The 17566-nt window shown below is 47.2% G+C and overlaps 1 protein-coding gene and 1 pseudogene across 1 annotated transcript; one reads left to right on the forward strand and one right to left on the reverse strand.

Moving 5' to 3' along the window:
• The first annotated feature begins 10294 nt into the window (after positions 1-10294).
• Positions 10295-17126, forward strand: LOC138086108 (tumor necrosis factor ligand superfamily member 14-like). The gene is given in 5 exon segments (XM_068980890.1): positions 10295-10513; positions 15715-15751; positions 16027-16068; positions 16698-17035; positions 17037-17126. Coding segments are annotated over 5 exon segments (726 nt in total).
• Positions 12863-14122, reverse strand: LOC138086168 (tumor susceptibility gene 101 protein pseudogene; annotated as a pseudogene).
• Positions 17127-17566: the final 440 nt, after the last annotated feature.

Below are 17566 nucleotides of genomic sequence, written 5' to 3' on the forward strand. Positions count from 1 at the left end.
ACAGTCTGGATGGCTCAGAGATGTTCACGGAGTTATACAGAGAAGAGAAGAAGGAGGAAGGAGACAGAGGTGGCCAGGAGGATAAACGGGGGAATCAAACGGAGAGAGACAGATCCAGCCAGTAATCAGTTCCCTAAGTGTTCTCCACAGTCCAGAACACACAAAGAGATTCACAGAGTTGGGTAGAGAAGGGGGAGGAAGGAGATAGAGGCGACCTGGTGGAGAAAAAGGAGAGTCCAAAGGGGGAGAGAGCAGTCAAGCCAATAATCTCGCTTCCAGGTAAAAATGGGTACTGAAGATTGGGTTCTTAAAGGTACAAAATTGATACCAAAAAGCAAAGATTAAATATCTAGAGTAGAGGTTGGATTCTCAAAAGTACAATATTAAAGAAAAAAACAAAGTCACAAAAATTATAAAAAATATATATGAATTTTACTTTAAGAAATAGGGTCTTTTTTTTTGCAAAGTAATAGTAGGTTATAAAAATGAAAATTAAAGGAGGAATAGAGGACTTAAAAATGAAAAAGAAATTTTTAAAAGTTTAAAAACAATAATAGTAAAAATATATCTAGGACTTGCTCTTGAGCTGTTACGGACAGTGTGGGGTCAGTTCATTTTCAGATAGTTCGTTGATAGTTCGGCTTATGCTTCTCAAGATCTATAGGCCCCTTCCTATGTAGTCGGTGCTAACTACAGGGTTTTAATCTATTGCACCTGTCATTTCCAAAGTGGCTCCCTCTGTTTATTTTAGCCTCTTCTGTTTGCTGGTGTCTTCAGTGTCTAATTTCTGCCCTGACACAAGGGGGGCGGTGGTGGTCACTTTTTTAGGCTCACTTGTTAAGTCGTGCTCTGGAGAGGGAGGAACATTGCCAACAAATATCACTGGCATCTGTGGAGAGTGCTTTCTGTGTCTCAGCCACACTGGGTTTGCCCCTGCTCGCGGTCTGTGTGCTTTCCCAGTCTACACTGCTCAGGCTCTAGGTTGCTCTGCTGGGAACTGTCTGATGCAGGCCCTAGGTCGTGTGCACTTCTCATCCACCAGTCCAAGTGTCTCATTCACTAGGGATGCTCCATACCTCATCTGCTTTTTTTTTTTCAAAACACCTCAAATTTTACTTATGGTACAAAAGTATTTCATAAGCGCTGAGTTGGTAGAGAAAAACACACAGCCTATAGCTCATCCTTTAACACAGCCTAAGCTCATCCTTTAAAACCAGAACAGCCAAGTGAAAAGTTAGTATTTTTTTTTTTTTACTGAAAGTCAGTATTATTTTTACGTGAAAAATTAAAACACAAACAGAAAAGAAAAATTAACGTACACACTGGGAACGGAACTACCATGGTTTTTGTTTCTAGGGATGTGACATCCTTGTTTTCCAGTCAGTGATGTTCTACCAAACACTGTGCTAAACCAGTGTACGAAACCCAAGCAGACAGACGACCAGTGAGGCTGTCTGCTGTCTCCTACTGGTGCTGAGGTCGACCAGTGGAACACTATCAGGATAAAGTTATTTTGACAGCAAGAAGGGAGTGCAGAGGGCTTCCCTGGTGGTCCAGTGGTTAAGTATCCTCCTTGCAATGCAAGGGACACTGGTTCAGTCCCTGGCCTGGGAAGATTCCACATGCCATGGAACAACTGAACCTGTGTACCACAACTACAGAGCCTGCACTCTGGAGCCCACGAGCTGCAACCACTGAAGCCCATGTGCACAAAGTCTGTGCTCTGCAACCAGAGAAGCCACCACAATGAGAAGCCCTCGCCACGCAATGAAAAGTAGCCCCCACTCGCTGCAATGGAGAAAGCCCGAGTGCAGCAACAAAGACCTAGTGCAGCCAAAAAATAAATAAATAAGTAGATATATTCTTTTTCTTTTTAAAAGAGAGGGAAATGCAGAGCCCTTAACGCAACAGAAGATGTAAAGAGCTGATATACATAGAAAGTGTTTTAAGCAAACTTGTGCAAACACCAACCTGCTTGAAGAAAAGGATGCCTTCCACCATGCATTCATTAGTGTCAGTAATATAGGACCACCTGCTTTATAGTAAAGTCATTGATGAGGTGGTGGTTATGTCTGTTGAGATTATAGTGCAAGGAGACTGCTCTGATAACAGTAAGTCCTGAGGGGCATAGACCATCTGCAGTCCCAGGGACTGCTCAGTCCTGCCCTGCAAGTAAGGGTCATAAAATATGATGCTGAGGAACCTCCCTGGGGGTCCAGTGGTTAAGGCTCCGAGCTCCCAATGCAGGTGGCCTGGAGCCGATCCCTGGTCAGGGAATTAGATCCCACATGCGGCAACTAAGACCAAAGAATGCCGGGGATGAGGGCTGCTCCCCGAGATCAGCTTGATGTGTAATGGTGTGCCTTCAGCAGCTTGCCCTGCAGCCTTGATGCCTATCAGCAGGGTCACTCTCAAGGGCCTTGAACTTCTCGAGGTTCTTGCCGATGAGGGTGATGATGTGATACATCGTGGCACCATGGGGGATATTAGTTCTCTGACCAGGGATTGAACCCGTGCCCTCAGCAGTGAAAGCCTGGAGTCTTAACAACTGCACCACCAGAAGTCCCCTTAATGTCTGTTCTTACTTCAGGGGACAGCCCTTCTACAAAGGGCTCTACAGTAAATATTTTAGTCTTTGAGGACCGAGAGATAAAATTAAGGCTATTAAGAAGGTATTCCGGAGAAGGCAATGGCACTCCACTTCAGTACTCTTGCCTGGAAACTCCCATGGGCAGAGGAGCCTGGTAGGCTGCAGTCCATGGGGTCGCTAAGAGTCGGACACGACTGAGCGACTTCACTTTCACTTTTCACTTTCATGCACTGGAGAAGGAAATGGCAACCCACTCCAGTGTTCTTGCCTGGAGAATCCCAGGGACGGGGGAGCCTGGTGGGCTGCCGTCTCTGGGGTCGCACAGAGTCGGACACGACTGAAGTGACTTAGCAGAAACTTAGCAGCAAGAAGGTATTCATAAAATGAAGGATGCTTCCAGCCTGCCTTATGCCCCATTTGCTTGGGATGGGCCATCCAGGGTTGGAAGACAGGATTCCTGTCCAGCTGCTGGAGACATTCTCTGGATGAAGAGTGACGGGCCTGAGGCTTGGAGATTGTCAACTACAGATTGGCACTTGCCAAGGGCATTTGCCACCTGCCTCTGCAGAGATGGAATCCTGTGCTGCTGCAGTTTCTCTCTCCAAATGCCTTGAAGGCAGTTCCGGGTGGAGAGTGAGGCACTCTGTGCTCCAGAGAAACTGGTGGGACATGTCTTTAGATAGTCAGATGTTTTCAGAAACTGATTTCATGATCCCAGTCCTTGTATCTCGTCACATCTAGTGAGTGAGTGTTAGTTGCTCAGTTGTGTCCACTTTTTTGCGATCCCACGAACTGTAGCCCTCCAGGCTCCTCCGTCCATGGAATTTCCCTGGCAAGTATACTGGAGTGGGTTGCCATTTCCTCTTCCAGGGGATATTCCCGACCCAGCAATCGAACACGGGTCTCCTGCACTGCAGGTGGATTCTTGACTTATATCTAGAAAAGCACTAAATCCCTTCATGATGACATCAGCTCCTCATGACTAGCAGAAAACCTCATGTGAAATGAATGCTTGATTGCACTGAACTCCCCCTTCACCAAAATCTTATATATTGGCCTTCTTGGACGACTGCTCTTTGAAGCAGTCTCTCAGAGCTATCCAAGGTGCTGCCTCCTATGTTTCAGTCCTCATTTTATCCCAAATGAAACTTAACTTACAACTCTCACGTTGTGCATGCTTTTTAGTAGACAAGATCCAGGTGAGTGGAGAGGGTGTGGGATGACCACCAAGGCCAGTTTCTCTCTGCTCCAGTGATGCCCAGTTTCCAGCCAACCTCTCTTTCCCAAGGCCAGGCTGTCTCATCTGGGTGAGCTGGCCAGAGCTGAAGCAACATGCTGAGTCACCAACCCCCAGAATCAGATGCACCCAGCCAATGCCTAGTAACTGCCAACAGAAGACACACCAACATGTAGGTGGCAGCCCATGTGATGATTACGCAGCCCAAGCTTGCTCTGCTCACCACATGACAGGCCAATGAACAAAAAGAGGTGTTGAGGCAAAGACCACAACTTTATTCGGAAAACTGGCTCACCCCGAAGATGGCAGACTAATGTCTCAAGGTAACCATCTTGTTGGGGTCTGGATGCCAGGTTCTTTTATCTAAACAGAGAGGAAGAGGAGGTGAGGAAGTAAAAAGACCATTTATCTTGCAAAGTAGGAGCAGGTGTGTTAATTTCTTCTTTTCTTGCACCCATTCACAGGTGGGTATGGTCAGATTATCTCTCTGTGAGCTAAACAAAGGCACTTTAGTTCAAGTCAGGCAGAGGGGCAGGGTCCTCTGAGGCAGTCAGTCCATAATGTATGATTATAAGAACAAAAGTAAGTCACAGTTCCAAAAGCAAGTCACAGTTCCTGCCAGCTCACCCAGATGAGACAACTGAGGCAGAATCAGTTCTTCCCTGCAACACAATCAGCTATGAAGCCTGGGTAGTGGTGAGTGTTGGCTGCCATTTAGGAAGCCAGTTGGAAGCAAAGGAGGGAACAGGGACAAGAGGAAGGTGCCCCATCTGTGACTCCAGGACACTAAAGTATGAGCCCTCGAGAGCAACTCCTGTGGCTGCACAGAAATATAAGCCTGGGCTGACTCTGCCCACGGGCCACAATCTGTCAACCCTCATAAGCTCAATATGAGGTCACTGGAAGATTTGTACAGATGTGAGAATTGGACAGCGGTGGCTGCACGGTGCAGGGGTGGCCAAGAGGAGCTACCCCACGTCCAAGGGCAGGAGCAGCAGCCGAGAGGAGCTACCCCACGTCCAAGGGCAGGGGCGGCGGCCAAGAGGAGCTACCCCACGTCCAAGGTCAGGAGCGGCAGGCGAGAGGAGCTACCCCATGTCCAAGGTAAGGAGCAGTGGTTGTGCTTTGCTGGAGCAGCCCTGAAGGGATATACGTCCAAGGTAAGAGAAACCCAAGTAAGACGGTAGGCGCTGAGAGAGGGCATCAGAAGGCAGACAGACTGAAACCACAGACAGCTAGCCAATCTGATCACACAGACCACAGCCTTGTCTAACTCAGTGAAACTAAGCCATGCCATGTGGGGCTACCCAAGATGGATGGGTCATGGTGAAGAGGTCTGACATAATGTAGTCCATTGGAGAAGGGAATGGCAAATCACTTCAGTAGCCATGCCTTGAGAACCCCATGAACAGTATGAAAAGGCAAAAGGGTAGGACACCGAAATGTCCTCCCTGAAAGGAACTCCCCAGGTCTGTAGGTGCCCAATATACTACTAGAGATCAGTGGAGAAATAACTCCAGAAAAAATGAAGGGAAGGAGTGAAAGCAAAAACACCACCTAGTTGTGGATGGGACTGGTGATAGAAGCAAGGTCTGATGCTATAAAGAACAATATTGCATAGGAACCTGGAATGTTAGGTTCATGCAACAAGGCAAATTGAAAATGGTCAAACAGGAGATGGCAAGAGTGAACGTCGACATTCTAGGAATCAGTGAACTAAGATGGACTGGAATGGGTGAATTTAACTCAGATGACCATTATATCTACTACCATGGGTAGGAATCCCTTAGAAGAAGTGGAGTAGCCATCATAGTCAACAAGAGTCTGAAATGCAGTACTTGGATGCAATCTCAAAAACAGAATGATCTCTGTTCGTTTCCAAGGCAAACCATTCAATATCATAGTAATCCAAGTCTATGGCCCGGCCAGTAATGCTGAAGAAGCTGAAGTTGAACGGTTCTATGAAGACCTACAAGACCTTTTAGAACTAACACCCAAAAAACATGTCCATTTCAGTATATGGGACTGGAATGCAAAAGTAGGAAGTCAAGAAACACCTGGAGTAACAGGCAAATTTGGCCTTAGAGTACAGAATGAAGCAGGGCAAAAGCTAATAGAGTTTTGCCAAGAGAACACACTGGTCATAGCAAACACCTTCTTCCAACAACACAAGAGAACACTCTACACATGGACATCACCAGATGGTCAACACTGAAATCAGATTTATTATATTCTTTGCAGCCAAAGATGGAGAAGCTCTGTACAGTCAGCAAAAATAAGACTGGGAGATGACTGTGGCTCAGATGATGAACTCGTTATTGCAAAATTCAGACTTAAATTGAAGAAAGTAGGGGAAACCATCAGACCATTCAGGTATGACCTAAATCAAATCCCTTATGATCATACAGTGGAAGTGAGAAATAGATTTAAGGGACCAGATCTGATAGAGTACCTGATGAACTATGAATGGAGGTTCATGACATTGTACAGGAGACAGGCATCAAGACCATCCCCAAGAAATGCAAAAAAGCAAAATGGCTGTCTGAGGAGGCCTTAAAAATAGCTGTGAAAAGAAGAGAAGTGAAAAACAAAGGAGAAAAGGAAAGATATACCCATTTGAATGCAGAGTTCCAAAGAACTTCCAGATGTTCAAGCTGGTTTTAGAAAATGCAGAGGAACCAGAGATCAAATTGCCAACATCCGCTGGACCATCGAAAAAGCAAGAGAGTTCCAGAAAAACATCTATTTCTGCCTCATTGACTATGCCAAAGCCTTTGACTGTGTGGATCACAATAAACTGTGGAAATTCTGAAAGAGATGGGAATATCAGATCACCTAACCTGCCTCTTGAGAAACCTATATGCAGGTCAGGAAGCAACAGTTAGAGCTGGACATGGAACAACAGACTGGTTCCAAATAGGAAAAGGAGTATGTCAAGGCTGTATATTGTCACCCTGCTTATTTAACTCCTATGCAGAGTACATCATGGGAAACGCTGGGCTGGAAGAAGCACAAGCTGGAATCAAGATTGCCAGGAGAAATCTCAATAACCTCAGATATGCAGATGACACCACCCTTATGGCAGAAAGTAGAACTAAACAGCCTCTTGATGAAAGTGAAAGAAGAGAGTGAAAAAGTTGGCTTAAAGCTCAACATTCAGAAAACTAAGATCATGGCATCTGGTCCCATGGCATCACTTATGACAAATAGACGGGGAACAGTGGAAACAGTGGCTGACTTTATTTTGGGGGACTCCCAAATCACTGCAGATGGTGATTGTAGCCATGAAATTAAAAGACGCTTACTCCTTGAAAGGAAAGTTATGACGAACCCAGACAGCATATTAAAAAGCAGAGACATTGCTTTGTCAACAAAGGTCCATCTAGTGAAGGCTATGGTTTTTCCAGTAGTCATGTATCGATGTGAGAGTTGGATTATAAAGAAAACTGAGCACAGAAGAATTGATGCTTTTAAACTGTGGTGTTGGAGAAGACTCTTGAGAGTCCCTTGGACTGCAAGGAGGTCCAACCAGTCCATCCTTAAGGAAATCAGTCCTGGGTGTTCATTGGAACGACTGATGTTGAAGCTGAAACTCCAATACTTTGGCCACCTGATATGAAGGGTTGACTCTTTGGAAACTCCCTGATGCTGGGAAAGATGGAGGGCAAGAGGAGAAGCGGGTAACAGAGGATGAGATGGTTGGATGGCGTCACTGGCTCAACAGACATGAGTTTGAGCAAACTCCAGGAGATAGTGAGGGACAGAGAAGCCTGGTGTGCTGCAGTCCATGGGGTCACAAAGAATCAGACACAACTTAGTGGCTAAATGACAACACAAACATGGAAGAGATGAGAGCTGACTTAAGTGTTTAAAAGCTGATGCCAGGGGATTTCCCTGGAGGTCCAGTGGTTCAGACTTCACGTTTGCACTGCAAGGGGCATGGGTTCAATCCCTGGTTGGGGAGCTAGGATCCTACATGCCCCATAGTGTGACCAAAAAATTAAACTATAATTCTTTTTAAGGCTGGTGACAGCAGTTCCTGTCCTAGGTATATACCCAAAAGAATTATGACCTGGAACCCAAACACATGCAGACACATGCTCATAGCAGCATTTTTCAAAATAACAAAAGGTGGAAATAATGTAAATATCCATTAATGGGTGAATGGATAAGCAAAATATAGTTCATCTACACACTGGAATATTACTCAGCCTTAACAAGGAGCAAAGCACTGAACACATACTACAGTGTGAATGAATTTTGGAAACATTATCCTCAGTGAAAGAAGCCAAACACAGAAGACCACGTAGTGTGTGTTTCTTTTTTTTTTGAAATGTCCAACACAGGTCAATCCATAGAGCAGGAAAGTGGACTCATAGTTGCCAGGGTCTGGGGAAGGGGGAGTTGGGGAATGACTTCTTGATGGTTATAAGGTTTACCTTTGAGACACTGAAATGCTTTTGAACTAGGTAGTGTTGTACAACACTGTAAATGTACTAAATAGCACTTGAGTTGCTTGCTTTAAAATGATTCATTTTGGGACTTCCCTGATGGTCCAGTGGTTGAGAATCTGCCTTCCATTGCAGGGGACACAGGTTCAATCCCTGGTCAGGGAACTAAGGCCTCAGGGCAGCTAAGCCCTCAAGCAGCAACTAGAGAGCCCTGTGCACAATTACTGAGCCCAAGAGCCACACCTAGAGGAGCCACAGTGAGCACCCAGCAAGGTCAAAAAAAAATTTTAATATAAATAAACAGTTCATTTTATGTTGTGTGAATTTACAACAATAAAATAAAAAAGAAACAAATAAGCAAGGCCATACTAGCTTGAAGGTAGAGAATGAATCATAAGATGGCACGAGGTAAAGCAGTGTATCCCGCTGGGAAGCTACTGTACCAGTCCAAGCAAAAACTGATGGGTCCCTTAGTGTTTTAGTCTGCTGGGGCTGCTATAAGAAGCTACCCTAGACTGAGTGGGGTAAACAGCAGACATGTATTTCTCACAGTTCTAGAGGCTGGAAGTCTGAGACCAGGGTGCCTGCATGGCTGAGTTCCAAAGCAAGCCCTCTTCCTGGCCTGCCCTCCATCCCTCTCTGTCCCCACACAGCAGAGAGGGAGACAGAGCATATCTCTTACAACTCCCCTTATAAAGGCACTAATCCCGTTCAGGAGGGCTCCAACTTTGTGCCCTAGCCTTTCCCCAAGGCTCCACCTCTAAGTACTATCACGTTGGAGGTATTCACATATCAGTGTAGGGGCTGGGGAACAGTCTATAGCACTTAGGGTGGTAGCAGTGGGGATGGAAATGGGTGGCTGGATTTGGGATCTGGTTCAGAGGTTGAATCCATAGGGCTTGCTGAGGGTGGAACGTCATGACAGGATGGAGGAGAGGTCCAGGAGGACTCCCAGGACTTGGCTTTAGTCAGCTGAGTGGACAGTGGTTCCACCCTCTGACTGTGAGTTTCAGTGGGACTTCACTGGTGGTCCACTGGCTAAGACTCCACTCTGAATGCAGGGGACCTGGGTTTGATCCCTGGACAGAGAACTAGATCCCACATGCCGCAACTAAGAGGTCGCATGCCACAACTAAAGATCCCGAATGCCGCAACGAAGATCAAAGATCCCACATGCTTCAACTAAGACCCAGCACAGCCAAATAAATAAATAAATACTTAAAAACAAACCACACACACACACACAAACTTGCATGCGTGCACACAGGAGTGTGTACAGACACACAAGCACTCAAGCACGGGCATGCACATGCACCCGCACACATCTGCATGCATCCACTACACACATAGGTGCACACTTGCAGCTACACACACACGCATCCACACACTTGTGCACACACATAATCACACCCACACATAGGTACACACACAAACCACTCTTTGTGGGCATTTCCCATTGCTGTATTACCATTTCAAGCACTCTATAGTATTTTCTTACTGCGCTGGTCTTTCTCACTCCGCTAGAATAGGAGTGCTTTAGGACCACGGACATCTGTCTCTCTTGCTCGCAGCTGTGTCCCCAAACCTAGAACAGTACTTGGGACACAGGAGGTGCTTAGCCAACATTTGGTGACCAAGTGAATGATGCCAAGGTGCTCAGCAAACCCTTGGCAACCCCGTGGTTGATGCCATCAGAAGGGAAAGCTGGGGCTTTTTGTCTCCCGTCCCCTCCTGAGTCACGTCTCCAGATGCCTCTGGAAAGTGTGAGAGGCTCTGAGTGAGAGTGAGATGGGGCCAGCCTGGGGGTGGGGAGAAGACAGGAAGGAGAGGAGGGCATGTGGGGGAAGGGGAGGGGCCGAGCCCCAGCTCTAAAGGCAGCCCCGGGACCCACGAGTGCCTGCTGGCAGTGTGAGAAGCCCAGGCGTGTTGGGCAATCGTGGTTTCCTCCCTCCTGGCCTGAAGGATTCACCCAGGCCAGCCAGACCCAAAGCATCTTGGGGCCTCGTCCACTCAGGCATGGAAGAGACAGTTGCAAGGCCTTCAGTGTTCGCGGTGGATGGACAGACAGACATCCCATTCAGGAGGCTGGGGCACAGCCGCAGGAGGCAACCCTGCAGTGCTGCCCAGCTGGGACTGGGCCTCGTGCTGCTGTTGGTGGTGGCTGGACTGGCTGTCCAGGGCTGGTTCCTGCTGCAGCTGCACTGGCGCCTAGAGGCGGTTAGCGGCCCCCTGCAGGTAAGCACCACTGGGGTGGGGTGGGGATCCCCAAGCCAATGTCACTGAGCATCTGTACGTGTGTGTGCAAAGATGGAGGACAGACTAAGGGCAGTCCCAGGCAAGCTAATTCACCTCTGGAACCTCAGTTTCCTCATCCATGAAATGGGCATGATAATAAGAGTCTCCATAGGGAATAAAACAGAATATTGTGTGTGTGGCACAGGCAAAGTGAAGTGAAGTCGCTCAGTCGTGTCCGACTCTTTGCGACCCCATGAACTGTAGCCTACCAGGTTCCTCATCCATGGGATTTTCCAGGCAAGAATACTGGAGTGGGTTGCCATTTCCTTCTCCAGGAGATCTTCCTGACCCAGGGATTGAACCCGGGTCTCCCGCATTGTAGGCAGACGCTTTATCGTCTGAGCCACCAAGGAAGCCATTCAATAAATGGGAACTGACTTTTTTTTTAAATTGAGATATAATTGACATAGCATATTGTGTAAGTTTAAGGTGTACAACATATTGATTTGTATATAAATACTGCAATGGCATCACATAATTATAATTTCTTCTTGCCGGGAGCCAGCGTGAGGAACTCAGCCCATGGCAAAGGTCATGAGGAAGGAGGCTTGGCATACACAAAGGCGTGATCAAGCCTCAGGATACCCCCTGTTCCCGAGCATCTAACCTCAAAACCAGAGTCTGTTTTATGCTCTCACCCATGCCTCTGACTTTACGGGGGGCTCTCCCCCATAACCGTTTCTCTCGGGGAAGGAGTAAACGTGCAGCTCCAAGGCAATAAAAATTCCTGGGCGTGACAAGAGTGTTTTAGCTTACGGACTCCTCTGAAGGTTATCTAGCCCACCTGTATAGGTTCGTCTGGCCACATGTGATTGTTTACAGCCTCCCAATCTGAGAGGCACGAGATGTTTTAGACTTACTAAAGGCAAATTCTTTTGGGGAATTAGAAATTATTAGTATAGTGGGTTGGTTAAGAATTATATTGGTGAAGGGTTTTTCATTTGTTGTGTCAATAATTGCTGCTAATTCCCTGCTCTGGGTGAGACAAGGATGTCTCAGGTCAAACCTCTCTGCTGACAGTGTAGCTTGTGTGACAGGATTATCCATACTCCTGCCACATGATTGTTTACTACCTCTTAACCATAAACAGCACAGAGAATTTTGGAGTATTTTGAGAGTCTTAATTAGCATAGGGCTTTTTCTTCTTGTTGAGTCAATGATTGCCGCCAGGCCTCCATATCCTTAGGCACCTGGGAATATATTAATCAATGTATTTGGAATATAAAAAGGAAATGTAGTATTTTTTAAGGTTAGCAATACTAGACTTTTTGAGTTAATGAATTTTCTCTTTTGTAATAGATCACTGTACTTTGTTATAAATCACTGTGTCCTTGTTATGTAAAAATGTAACTTTATCACTATCTTAAGACTAAACAGATCTTAAGGGGAGCATTGGTGAAAGGATTTTCATTTGTTGGGTTGATGTTTGCTGCTAAATCTCCATATTCCCTGCCCTTATAATGAATATAACTAGCATATAGGAGAAATAAATATTAACCTTTAAACATATAGGAGAAATAAGTATTAACCTTTAAGAGTAATCATGTTAACCTTGGGTTAAATAAATTCCTTTCTTGATTGTAACTCACTATACCCTCACCCTATAGGAATGCAACTTTATTTGGAGGGTGGTGCTTGGTTTAAGAAAAAACACACTTGGAGAAAATAAGTTTTTTTGTTATCAGAAAGAAAGGATCATAAAATGTCAGCAGGTCTCACTCATGGCCAGAAGATGATGTACATTTTTTATACATTTATGTGAAGCACCTGATTTCGATAAAGGTCAGGACTGCTGACTCCCGCGTGACACTGTATTCATCCCTATGTGTAACAAAAGGTATATAAGCAAACCCAAAAATAAAGAAATCGGATCAGTTTCCGGAAAGACTGATTCCCCCATGTCACTTCTTTCTTGCTCCCGTTTTTCTGGCTGAATTCCCATCTGGAGCATGGATGCTATTCCACGTAATCCAAGTTATTCAGCCTCTTTTTCTCCACTAATCTTCCTACTACACTATCCATTTCTTTTCTTTTTTTTTTTTATGCAACAAATTTTATTTAGCATAGTCAGTCCCAACATTCAGCACAAAAAGAGTTTACAGAGGATAGAAAGTGCATTAATAAAAGCCAGTCTTTACCAAAAGAAAACAGAAAATATATTATTGATTCAAAATATTTTACACTTGAATGATAAACTGCAATAACTTATTTTGGGCACCTACTGAGAGAAAGGAAGAGAAGAAAAGAATACTTTAGAAGAGTTCAGTCTCCCATCTGGTATCAGAGAAGTCAGTAGAGGTCACTGAGCCCGGCAGTCTTTCTTGCTTTCTGCATTAGTGCCCTCAGCTGGAACTGTTTACGGGACAGAAGATGTACATGCTTTAGGAAGACATCTAGGTCTATTACTCCCCGCCTCAAGGCTTCTCCCAGGTAAAAAATAATGTCTTCAATAGCATTTTCCTCTGCATACAGATTTAGGATCTGTTTGTATAGTGGGGCTGTGGGAATGATAACTTCATCAATATCATTGTTTTCAGATTGATTTTCCATTTTCTCCAGAGCAGAACTCAGTTCTTCATCCTTCTTTCTCGAAAGTTCTATGTTTTTATCAACCTCAGCTACTTCTTGATCTAAACGGTTAACCATTTCTTAGAGTTTCTGGTGACCTTTTTTCAGGTCTTCCTCTGTTCGTTTCAAGGCGTTGAGTTCTGCCTGGGCACGATCCATTTCCTCCTTCATCCGCCATCTCAGTTTGTCGCTGACTGCTGAGATGAGAGAGGCTCGGATAGTGTCCTCACTGATTGTGCCATCCCTACTGGGACCAACAGTGGTCACAGGAGGCTGGGAAGGGTACTGGGAACTTGTTGTGGCAGGATACTGACCACCAGGTGGGTAAGGACAGCCTGTGTAACCACTGGGATTGGGAGGGTACCCGGATGGGTATGCAGAAATCCCACTTGGCATGCCTGGCATGTAGGAAGTATTTGGTGGCCCTGTTGCCTGGTATGGAGGATAGGATGCTGAAACAGTAGGACGAGAGAAGACAGGAGGCTCATCTCCAAACACCACAATCATGACTTGAATAAGCCCCAACAAGTCTGACTGTGGGTGCTTCCACTCATGTAGATAAGGAAGAATATCTTCCCATTAGCATCCACATGCTTTCCTGTTTTAATAGTCATTGAGCTAGTAGGCTTAACGAAACAAATAGGGGGATTATACGGATATGTGTCCAGCAGCCACAGGCAGATTGGAATATTGTATGTATTACCTCTATAAGGCACAGGAATTGTTCCAGTAAGGTTCATTAGTTCCCTGGAACTGCCATCATTAAAAACATATGAATCCAATACAGGTTTGAGATCTTTGTATAAACTAATAACATTAACAGTTTCACGTACAGTTAGGTCTCTGTATTTGTACTTGGACACCATTTTCTTGAGCTGGCTCTCCGACCCCGCCATGGCGGCTGCCTCGCGACTCTGGTCCCCGTAGGCAGAGGGTCAGCCGCTCCGGGGCCGCCCCAGGCCACCCCACACAACCGCACACGGACGAGCCAGCCCCCCACCCTACACTATCCATTTCTAATCTCTCTATATCTTTGATTGAATATGTATTTTTCCAAAGACGTCGACTCCATCCCCACCTTCGAATTCCCTGGATCCACCGGGGCTGGACCCCGGCACTTCTAGTGATGGGAACTAACAAAACCTAGGTGTTTAGGAGCAGACTTCTCAGGTTGCTCAGTGATAAAGAATCCACCTGCCAATGCAAGAAACACAGGACATTCGATTTTGATCCCTGCGTTGGGAGGATCCCTTGGAGGAGGCAATGGCAACCCACTCCAGTATTCTTGCCTGGAGAATTCCATGGACAGAGGAGCCTGGTGGGCTGCAGTCCATGGGGTTGCAAAGAGTCAGACACAACTGAAGCAACTAGGCACACATACCTCTAGGAAGCTTAATGTTTTATAAAACTGTTGTGTTGTCTGTATCCCCCAGAACCGCCATCCTGACATGACTAGTTGTTTGTTTAAAATATTTATCTGATTCCTCAGTTTGACCACTTTTAAAAATATTTTAATTAAAAAAAATTTTTTGGCCATGTTGCACAGCAGTGGGGTCAGACCTTCGCCCTTAAGTTGGAAGTTCAGAGTCTTAACCGCTGGACCACCATGGAAGCCCCTGACCTAGCTAGTCATTACCAGCAGTACCCTGATCACCACTATCGGGGCTGTCACTAAGCCACTTGTCTCAGTCTGTGAGCATGCCTCTCTGCATCCGTTTCTTATGACCGCGGATGTCTCTGCCACACCTGTCGGTCTCTGTGTCCCATGCAATCTCGGCCTTTTTTGTTTCCGGGTCCTTTTTCTGCTCATGGCTGGACCTGATGGCCACAGGCCCACTTGGACCTGTGCTGCTATCCCACACACTTGTACCAACACAGCCACTTCCTCACTCGTCCACAGCCTGTATGTCTTTGTTACTGGGTCTCTGTATGTGCAGACCCAAGTGAATCCGTAAACCCTGCACCCATGTATCTGCCTCCATGTGTGTCTTATCAGTGTGTCCAGGTCTGTGTCCATGTGTCTGTATTCACGTGTTTGCATTTATGTACAAGTGTCCAGCCATTCAGGTGACTGTGTATCTTCTGTGTGTGTGTGTGCTAAGTCACTTCAGTCCTGTCTGACTCTGTGACCTCATAGATGGAAGCCTGCCAGGCCCTGGAATTCTCCAGGCAAGAATACTGGAGTGGGTTGCCATTTTCTTCTCCAGGGATTGCCATTGCCTTCTCCAGTGGGTTGCCATTTCCTGATCCAGGGATTGAGCTCCCTAGCACTTATGTAATAAACACTTCTATAGCACTTGCTCTGTGCCAGGCATTGTATTACACTTTTCACATGGGAATTCAAACCAGGCATTTTCCATGTGTCCATTTACAAGAGGGTAAAACTGAGGTCCTGGCTGGTTAAGAGCCTTCTGGGTGGCAGGTAGTAGGGGTGGGGCCTGCACGTGGCCTTGGAGTCGACGGAGGGCGACGTCTGTGCCCATGGTCTGTGTGTGCCTCTTGGCCATGGGTCTGAGTGACACCAGGGCGTGAGCCCCACAGATCCTCACCATGGGGCTGCTCTGTACTTTCAGGACAAAAGTGCGGAACACTGGGAGCAGCTGCTGCAAGGTGAGTCAGGGTCCTGGTCCCTCACGTCCCAGCCCAAGAGGGGACGGTATGGTTCCCATGCTGCCCCCACCCCCTCAGTCCATTGCCCAATGCAATTTGCACAACTGGCCCAAGCCCCACGGAAGTCCCTCCCCCAGGCCAGAGAAGCAGAAGTTTGGGTCATTCTGGAAAGTGTGAGGTTGACACCAGGAGGTAGACTAGATGACCCCTCTGGAGGCTGGCCCTTTACCCCCCACCATGACCTTCACCTCTGACCTCTGATTCTCTCTCTCCAGAGCAGAAGCCCAAGCAAGACAAACCAGCAGCACACCTCACAGGTGAGGGGCCCTCAAGTCCTGGCAGGGGTAAGAGGGTTCAGTGGGTCTTGGGGGGACCAGACAGATCCCCCAGTGGTGGCTGAGAACTCCTTTATTCATTAGTTCTTCAAAGCTGCCCAGAGCAGAGACAGTGCCTGAGTCCACGAATTTCTAATTTCATTTATTGAATAAACCCTTGTAGGGTGCTTACTCTCTGGCTCACACTGAAGAGGGCTTTCGACTTCTTCATTCATTCGATCCTTAGCCAGGACTATTCATAGCTCCATTTTCCAGAGAGGGAGACTGAGGCATACAGAGGTTATAACCTGCTGGGCCATGATGTGTTTTGCTTAAATCCTTAGTTCTGCCACTTAACAATTTCTGACGGTTTGGGTGAATCCATTGCTCTGTGCCTCGGTTTCCCCGCCTGCAAGAAGGGGGTGAAAGCGTTTAGATGGAAGATAAGCAAGTTACTTTGCCACTTACTGTGCTTCAGTTCCCCTGCCTGTAAAGTGAGGATGAAGTGAGTGCATACATTTAAAGCCCAGCACAGAGCAAGGTGGCGCTCAGAGAGGGCTGGCGACTGGCCCGGGGTCCCACTGCGAGCAGGAAACGTGCGCTCACCAGCCCTGCTCTGTCTCCCTCCACAGGGGCTGACTTCAGCCGGACTGGCAAGGAAGGCCCGCTGCGGTGGGAGACGAAACTGGGCCTGGCCTTCTTGAGGGGCCTTAGCTACCGGGATGGGGCCCTGGTGGTCGCCCAGGCCGGCTACTACTACATCTACTCCAAGGTGCAGCTGGGTGGTACGGGCTGCTCCCAGGGATTGACCGGCTGCCTGCCCATCACCCACGGGCTCTACAAGCGCACCGCCAGCTACCCCGAGGAGGTGGAGCTGCTGGTCAACCGGCGATCGCGGTGCGGGCGAGCAGATGGCTCCCAGGTGTGGTGGGACAGCAGCTTCCTGGGTGGAGTGGTCCACCTGGACGTGGGGGGAAGAGGTGGTGGTACGCATGCCGGGCGAGCGCGTGATCCAAGTCCACGACGGCACACACTCCTACTTCGGGGCCTTCATGGTGTGAAGGATGTGTTCGGGGCTAATCCAACCTACGTCTCCAACAAGTAAGAGACCTCAGAGGATGCCTCTGGACACAGAAGAACAGGAGGTTTTCAGAGCGGGCCTGGGGGACACCCAAAGTTGACAGGTGGAGAGCTCAGTGGAGACTAGCGAGAATGCAGCTGCCCCAAGAACCAGCAGGCACCTCTGAAGGATCAAAGGAGACTGCAGGCCCTGCCTGGACAACACTGGGGGGTCTGTTAGCCCCCAGGCAGGGGCTAAAGCTGATCTTGATGTTCAGGAAGGGGTGAGGGGGTGGCTATTTATACTCCCAAATCAGATCTAAGGGACATGGTGATGGTGGTGGTGGTTGGCTAAGACAGGAAATTGTATTTATACTTTTGATTCAGATTAAAGAGGGACATGGGGGTCCGGGGAGTTGCCTGAGAACAGAAAATTTCTTAA

This window comes from Capricornis sumatraensis, chromosome 9 (genome assembly GCF_032405125.1).
Source record: "Capricornis sumatraensis isolate serow.1 chromosome 9, serow.2, whole genome shotgun sequence".
In the NCBI taxonomy this organism is placed as follows: domain Eukaryota; kingdom Metazoa; phylum Chordata; class Mammalia; order Artiodactyla; family Bovidae; genus Capricornis; species Capricornis sumatraensis.